The 8,495-nt window shown below is 37.5% G+C and overlaps 1 protein-coding gene across 1 annotated transcript in view; it reads right to left on the bottom strand.

Annotated features, from left to right (window-relative positions):
* Fam81b (family with sequence similarity 81 member B) overlaps window positions 1-4,355 on the bottom strand; it is a 66,656-nt gene extending 62,301 nt beyond the window's left edge. Inside the window, exons 1-2 of the mRNA XM_051182819.1 lie at window positions 4,086-4,355; window positions 646-710 (exon numbers count right to left, since the gene is read on the bottom strand). Of these exons, the coding sequence (XP_051038776.1) occupies window positions 646-710; window positions 4,086-4,355 (335 nt within the window). The remainder of the gene's footprint in view (window positions 1-645; window positions 711-4,085) is intronic.
* Window positions 4,356-8,495: the final 4,140 nt, after the last annotated feature.

Raw genomic sequence — 8,495 nt, forward strand, 5'->3', positions numbered from 1 at the left:
AGTAGTTGGACCAAATCTCAACTGCTTTGAAGCTGTAATGGGAGCGCAGATAGCACCCCTTTAATGGGCTGAGTAGACCACAGCTCCAGTCCATATGTATTATTTCTAAAATCCCACCCTTCAAAACTAGAATTCTGGGATCTTTGGACAAAATGAATCTACCAGTAGTTGCATTCTAAGGACCAGACACCAAGGTCCCACTCTAAGGACCACCTCGAATGAGCTCCAAGTATAGCACTGTAAGTAGAAGCATGTGGAATTTGGTTTTTTAAAGAAGTCAGAGTTTTTGTGATAATTAACCTGTTTCAGGTTTTCCGGTTTCTCCCTCTCCCCACCTGTGCCAGCAGGTCGGCTTGGTTTAATTTGAAAGATAGAGTTATCTGTATGTTACATTGTGTTATATGTCAACTCTTGCTCCAGTTGTATTATTCCCCACCCCCAATTTATAGGAATTTATGGAATTCACTTAATGAGAATGCCGTAACATCGGTCTAGAGATACTGAGATTTGCCTGTTTGAGGGTGTTCAGGTTTTTCTGGAAGCAGAGAGCTATTTATGTGGTTTCAAAGATTTCATTCAGCCATTCTAATTGCTACTGAGTCATTAAATTCAATAAATAGTTAAACCACTAGTTTATATACTTACTTGTCAACATATTCAACTACATCTGTCGAGTTCTTGGTTGACATTTTGGCTGAAGATAATCTTACCTAAAACAGAGGTGACAGTTTCAAAACCTATCATCCAATGCCTTTTGGTGGTTACTCCACTCATTTTGTACTTAAATAAATGCTTCTATTTTAAACAAAACATACAGCATCAGCCAACTGTACACATGCCATTTGCATTGTTAGTGACAAAAACTGAAATTGAGTTCCAGGTTACTCCTAAAGAGCTTTGCTTCATAGGTTTGGTAAACATGTCAGGGAAAGGTTTTCAGAAGTTAAAGCCATACATCAATCCAAGATGAAAACTTCTAAATGACCAGCAGGAAGTAGTTTGGAAAGAACGACACCCAAATTCCCAAATATTGTCTATAAATGTTTGTTTTCATTTAAATGAACTTGGTTATATAAAATAAATAAAAAAATGAAAAAAAAAAGAAAACTTCTAAATGAAAACTGCAGTGATTATTGACTGAGCTTTGAAAGAAATTTCTGAGGAAAATCAGCTAATTATCAAAACAGCCCCAAACTCGAAAGCTAGTCAATTCAAGTAATTTTATATTATTAAAACCCTAGAGTTCCGATTATCATAGATAAGAAATAAAAGCATAGAACAGCTGTATGCTAATTTAGTAGCAAGAAACAAACTGGCTCTATGAACACTTAGCTGAAAATCTCCAATTCACTATTTTGCTACTTCTAGAAGGTTTTCTTTCCACAAAGTTTGATAATTTGGCAATATTCCTATGAGGAAAACGATGCCAAATATAGTCACTATTTCTGTACACTTAAAAAAAACTAAAGATGCAATGCCTTTTTTAAAGTTTAAAAACAAAGCAAGTTTTATTCTAATTTAACAGGCAACCTCTGAATTGGATTCAGTGGAGGGACTATAGCTGATATTCTAAGTTAACACATTGAACAAGATACTTGTTGGATATTTTTCTTGAGTTATACCACTGCATAGTAAAATGAGGGGTGTGGCGGTCTGAAAGAAAATGGCCCCCATAGGGACTAGCACTATTAGAGGGTATGTATGGTCTTGTTTGAAGAAGTATGTCACTGTGGCGGTAAGCTTTGAGGTCTCCTATGCTTAAGCTATGCCCAGTGTGAACACAGATTCCTTCTGCTGCCTGTGGATCAAGATGTAGAACTTTCAGCTACTTCTCTAGCACCATGTCTGCCTGCTTGCTGACATGTCCAGTCATGATGATAATGGATGAAACCTCTAAAAATGTAAGCTAACCTCAGTTAAATGTTTTCCTTATAAGAGCTACTGTGGCTGTGATGTCTCTTCACAGCAATAGAAACTCCAATTAAAGCTGGGCATTTGTGGTACATGCCTTTAATCCCAGTATTCGGGAGGTAGAGACACGCAGATCTGTGTGAGTTCGAGGTCAGCCTGTTCTACAGTGCTAGTTCCAGGACAGGTTGCAAAACAATACAGAGAAACCTGTCTCAAAAAAAAAAAAAAAAAAAAAAAAACCCAAAACAAAACAAAACAAAAACAAAACAAAAAAACAAAACAAAACAAAACAAAAAACCAAAACCAAACCAAACCAAACCAAAACAAAAAAAACCTCCAATTAAAACAATGGGATAAAACATTCAGATTTTTGTTCAGAAATTAGTTTTTTAGGAAGTTTTATTTGTTGGTTGATTCCATTACAATTCTAAGGGCCAAATAAGACACTTTCTTTCAAATCCCTCTCTGAACAAAATTTGAAAACCAGGCAATTCTATGATCAGGAATGTTGGTAGTGGCCATGCTGACCTAGCCCAGTTGGCAGGAGGCTATCAGAACATGCTCCCAGCTAGTCAGATAGGGCCAATGAGGTTTTGGGAGAGTGCATTGGCCCTGGGCATATTGTAGAGTAGACTCTACAAGAGGCTGAATGCGCCTTAGCCCTGGTTTCTTCTAGAGCAGTGGTTCTCAATCTGTGAATCACAAACCCTTCCTGGGGAGAGGTCACATATCAGATATCCTGTATATTAGATATTTACATTGCAATTGAAAACAGTAGCAAAATTACAGTTACCAAGTAGCAATGAAATAATTGATAAGGTTTGGGGTCACTACAACATGAGGAACTGTGTTAGAGGGTTGCAGCATTAGGAAGGTTGAGAACCGCTGTAGAGAATGGCCCACTACATACTTTCACATTTGTGTTCTGGATACCTCCTGTATGCCCAGAGGCCCTGAAAAGATTTCTACCCAGCACCACTTCTCACTATGTTTCCTACTGTAAATGCTTCAAAAAAGTCCTGAATGCATTATTCATTTCATGCCAGGTATTTGTTTCTCACCTTTCTGTGGAACCCCAAGGGTAGTAGGGGTCTGGGCTTGGTACTTCATCAACTGGGTGGTCTTTGCCTTAGCATTTGACAACCAATAATGCTGTGTAAATATTTGTAGAACAATTGTGTCCAAATGGAATGAATTACTAGGGTATTCTTCTCACTTCTACTTTGGGGATTATATATGTGTGTGTATACACACACACACACACACACACACACACACACACACACACACATATATATATATATATATATATATGCATTTTCAATGTATTCTTAGAGGCTAAGATGTGATTATATGTAAAAATTACTTCACAAATAACATGGGATTTTTTCATATGTTTCATATGTTTCAGTTTTCATCTGTTCACAATTACATTATAACTTGTTATAATTCTTATACTCTAAAATCTTTTCATTATATAATGATTTCATTTTTCTAATGGCTCTACAAAGAAACAAAAGTTTCTTTAAATCACTAATTTAAGATGACGTTTCTTAATAGTGGAAGAACTGGTGAAGTAATATGGGTCGTGTGATGATAATCACTTTTTATTCCGAGCCTGTTTTGCCTGGTAGCACTTCAAGTAGCGCAGTAGAACAACAAAGGGTGAAGGAAACTGAGATTAAGCAACCACCCAAACTAAACAGAAACTCAAAGCCAGTGCTTGTTGTAATGCTGGCTTTCTGGTACCTTTTTCATAAGAGGAGACTATATGAATACTGCTCAGATGTTATTAGAATTACCAAAGTCCAATAGCACAACTTGCTCTGTATGGCTTTTGTTGTTAATGGGAAGTATGAGAAGTACAGAAAAAGGAACATTATATATAACTATTGCTTTTCTTAAATAACCTTAATCATAAGAAATCATTATCAAGTTAAAAACAGCCCCATATTAAAAATCAATCCAGTTAATATATTTGTAAACTGAGCTCATTTTTTTCAAGTTAGCTTTGCTGTGCTCAGTCGCTTTATCATGGCAGAACAAATAGGAACTGTAGGAAAACAAAAACGAAAGCCATTTTTCTGGGATTCCTTCAAACTATAAACAACCCGAGCTTCAGAGAAAGTGAGCCAATTATTCCATTCTTAATACGAATATCTGAAAGTACTTGCTTTCTTTTCTTGGTCACTGGCTGAGCCAGGAAGGGGGCCATCAGTTGGAGCGGGCTGTTCTTCAGCAGGCAGGGAGGCACATTTGTTTTCATCTGTATCTAGGCAACCAGAATGCAGAATCAGAGCAGGAACTGTGGCAAGTGAATTTTTGCACTGAGGGCATTTTAGAATTTGAAGGTAGCTATTACACAGGTGGCAAAACCCCGAGAGAGGCTTCCGCCTTGTTTGACACTTCCCGCCCCCCACCTCAGGCCCCGCCCCCACCAGCATTATCACATCTGTAGCTGATGAGGCGAGCACACCCCCCACAGGACTTTGTTGCAGTCAAATTGTCCTAAAATATTGGGAGATACATCCTACTGTGTCCAAGAGAAGAGCTGAGAGTTTTTGTTTTTGTTTTTTACTTTGTTTATATATAGTGAGAAATATAACAGAGAAACATGAGAAATTAAAATTTTTAAAGAGTTGTCTATGGGTAAATACCTGAACTCATAAAGTTGATTCCCCAGCTTTATTATTATTACGTTTTGTTGACTTGCTTTTTATTTTTGAAAGGGAACAGAAATATGTTTTCCTTTTTAAAAAGCCAAAATGTGAAGGAATCCTGACTGCATCCAAAGTAAATCTTCATGCTTCTGAAGCATTCTTCCAAGGATAGTCCAAAAGCATTGTGACTCAGGAGGGATCCGTGATGTCACTGTGCTCCCTCTTAGGCCTCAGGTCCTTGAGTCTCTAGGATTTATGAGTCTATGGTAGGTTTCCTTGATTCCAATCCTCATTCACTTTGCTTAATTGTGTGGGAAGTGACTCTACCCCATATTAATTGATGAGTTTGATGAGGGTACAATTTTCATAGAAATAGAAAAAGAGAAAAGAACAATTTTATTCTCTAATCTTTGTCCATGTAAACTGCTTGAGGAAGCTAACGTTTTGAAGCCATTAGAGGACCATCATGGACCATTCAGTAGCGATGGCAGATGGCATGGGTCAGGACTTAAATACTGGAGTTTTGCTTAGTAGAAATTTTTTCAATTATTGCAAAATGAAGTGAATTATTTTAGTTTTAAAAAGTTTCTCAGTTTTAAAATTTGACTTTTCATATTTTTTAATTCACTTGGCTTTCATATGTAGAAATGAAGCTATTGGATAGGTTACTACTCAAATTATGGTTTTGGATTTGCCTTGCTCCAAGGACTTTGGATGTTCAGGGTGGTGAGAGATAAATCTCAAATCCAGAGATAAAGATGTCCCGTGATTTTGGCTCCAACATTATACCCACAATGCTAAGCTAGGCTTTAGGACTTAGAACTAAAGTCTTGTCTGGTTTACAAGCATACTATGATTCCCAGCCCAATTGTCCTTTTATCCAGAAGCAAGTGATGCTGACACTAATCATTGAGTGGAATTAGGTGGTTTTGGATTCCAAGAGAGTGACTTAAAACCCCAACTCCTTATTCACTATCGGTTAAATTCTATCATTTCTTCAAGCTTTGGCTTTCTCTTCGGTGAAATAAACTAAGATTTACTCTACCAGACAGCTGATTAAATGAGCCATATAATAAATTCAACTACATTTCTCATCTGGGTATCAAGTTACTAAAAGGTAACTAACTATTCCTAATCATTATTTCACAAGGCAACAATTATTTAGAAATGGATTCAAGCAAGGTCTTTCTCAAGGGAAAACAAATGAATCTGATCTTGCTCACCAACCTTTTTGGATTATTTCCCTCCTTAAATTAATTTTCTTTTCTTCCAGAGATAAGCTCTTACTTGATATATAGCTCAGGCTGGCCTTGAACTCATTATCCTCCTGCCTCAGCCTCCAGAATGCTGGAAATATAGTCATGTAAAACCATGCTTAAACTTATTGTTTAACCCATAGTATTTGGCTAGAGAAAAGAGTCCCACTGAAATGGACAGTTTAACTGCTTTGGATTCTAGATATGAGTAACCGCTTTGTTCAGAGAATAATGAGTGTATTTTCTCTCTCTCTCTGTCTCTCTTTTGCTCTCTCTCTCTCTCTCTCTCTCTCTCTCTCTCTCACACACACACACACACACACACACACACACACACACCATTGATGTCTGTCTTGTCTATGTGAAATCCTTCCTGGACATCAATGATCTATGACTCTTGCATATTTAGTGTTAGAAAATATAACTTAAAGTACAAAATCCCAAAATGCTCAAGATCAACCTAATTTTTTTAGATTACTATATATTGGTAGTCAGTGTGTAAAGAAATGCTCCTGAGTTGGGGTAATCCTTATTTAGGGTCATCCAATTCAAAGCCATTGTACACTGCTTGCTTTAGGGATTGCCAATTGCTATAGAATTTTTTATTTACTGTAATTTCTCAGCTACATGCCAGGAATATTTTAACAAAGTAAATCTACTAAAACTGTTTTCTCATAGGTAGAATCAAAGAGTCTTGAGAAAGGGGCAACTATTTTTAGCACACATAAGTAGATGTGGGCAGAGGCAGATCTGGGTATCTGCCAGGTTCTATGTCCTTAGTTGAACTAGCCTCTAACCTGGGCCTAAGCAGCAGTTATTATTGGCAAAGTCTTTAATATTCTTTTCTCCTTCATTCTCCCTTTTTGCCTCCACCAGCTGTTTCAGTAACACCAGCCCCCACCCCCGGAGACTCATTGGGATCTGAAGTATTTCTCTGGGTCTTCCATCTTTTCTTTGCTATCCTGATTTTACCTGCTATGGTCTTATAATAACCTTTGACCTGTGCTGGCCATTAAGTATTTTTAAATTTAATTCTCATGGTCCACCTCATAATTCATAAGATAAGTAGTGCAAGTATGACTATCCAAATATTACAAGTTAAAGTACAAAGGAGTTCAGAGTTGTTAAATGACTCACATTTACTCACAATAACGAAGCCAACTAACTCTTGTTTCCTAACCTTAGTCTTGTGTTTCATTCCAGGATGTGTGTGGCATGAAATAACTTCTCTAGTTTCAGGGTATTGATCACCCTAGCAGAGTGGTCAATGTTCCTTTCAGACCACAGAGTAGATTCAGCTCTTCTCTCAGCTACTCATCACAGAGGAATCTTCTTTAAAACTATTTTAATTAATCCTTGGAGAATTGCATGCAATATGCTTAGATAATATCCACCCTAGTTTCTAACACCTCAGAGATTCATCCCACAAGTCCAATTTCTGTTGCTCAAATATTCTTGAGTGACAGGCCTGTCCTAGAGTGTGGCTGGCCTCCCCAGGAACACACCCTAAAAAAACCTGACTCTTCCACTCCCAGCAGCTATCAAATGCCAACAGATCTATAGCCCAGGGTAGGACTTTGTGCCCACCTACCCCCACATGCTGGAATTTTGTTTAGCCTGAGCTTGTACCAGTGTTGTGCATGCTCTCATAATCATTTGCGAGTTCAAATATGTAACTGCCTTAGTATGTCCACAAAACACTTTTCCTTCTAGTTATCTACTACTTCTGGCTCTTATAATGTCCCCCCCTCTACAAAGATCCAGGAGCCTTGTGGGCAGGGATATTATTTTTATGTACCAATTAGGGATGAGTACTCCATAGTTTCTTGCTTTCTAAATGCTACCAGTTGCAAGTCTGTTTTAGTTGCTATCTATTACAAAAAGAAGCTTCTCTAATGAGAGTTGAGAAATGTACTGATCTATTTGTACAGAAATAAGTCCTTAGGAGTCATTTTAATATTATATCCATTTAGCAGAATAATAGTTGGTTCTCTCCTCAGACTTATGACCTCTCTAGCCACAGGTTGTTGGCTCTGATAATGATGCCAGGTGAGGATACCATTTCATGGAGTAGGTCTCAAATTCAATCAGAAAGTAGTTGATTGCTTTCAAAATGTCCATTACACTATTGCACCAGTGGGCACATATTTCCAGGATAGCCATTGCTGTAGTTCATAGAGTTTGCACCTTACAGCACCATGAAGGCTAATTAATACGGATGAAGTACAAGCTTGATTTCTCTATGTTCTATGACTCAAGTATATGGTGTCTTCAGCAATAGGGCCTTACTGGCAAGTTCTAATGTATAACCAAGAGAAACAGCAATAGCGTGTAATGTTTTGGGTCTATGGGTTCTTACTGGCCAACAACTCAACAAAAGAGGCAATCCATTCCTGGTACTGGGATAGTATGTGGAGTCTGTTTGGGGTATTATATTCCTGTTATATGGTTACTCCATTTAAATTGTATGTATGTATGTATAGTATGTGTGTGCATATGTATATATTTTAGAAAATTTCTACATTAGAAAGTTTTTATATAGCTTTTCAAAAAGGTCTTTAGTGTAGTTATCCCTCCTCATATTTCTTCCTCTACATTGCCCTCCCATCCATGGCCCCATTTTAATATTTCCTGTTTCCACATCCCCCTTTTCTTCTTTATGTCATTG

Source organism: Phodopus roborovskii, unplaced genomic scaffold (genome assembly GCF_943737965.1).
Source record: "Phodopus roborovskii unplaced genomic scaffold, PHOROB, whole genome shotgun sequence".
NCBI classification, from domain to species: domain Eukaryota; kingdom Metazoa; phylum Chordata; class Mammalia; order Rodentia; family Cricetidae; genus Phodopus; species Phodopus roborovskii.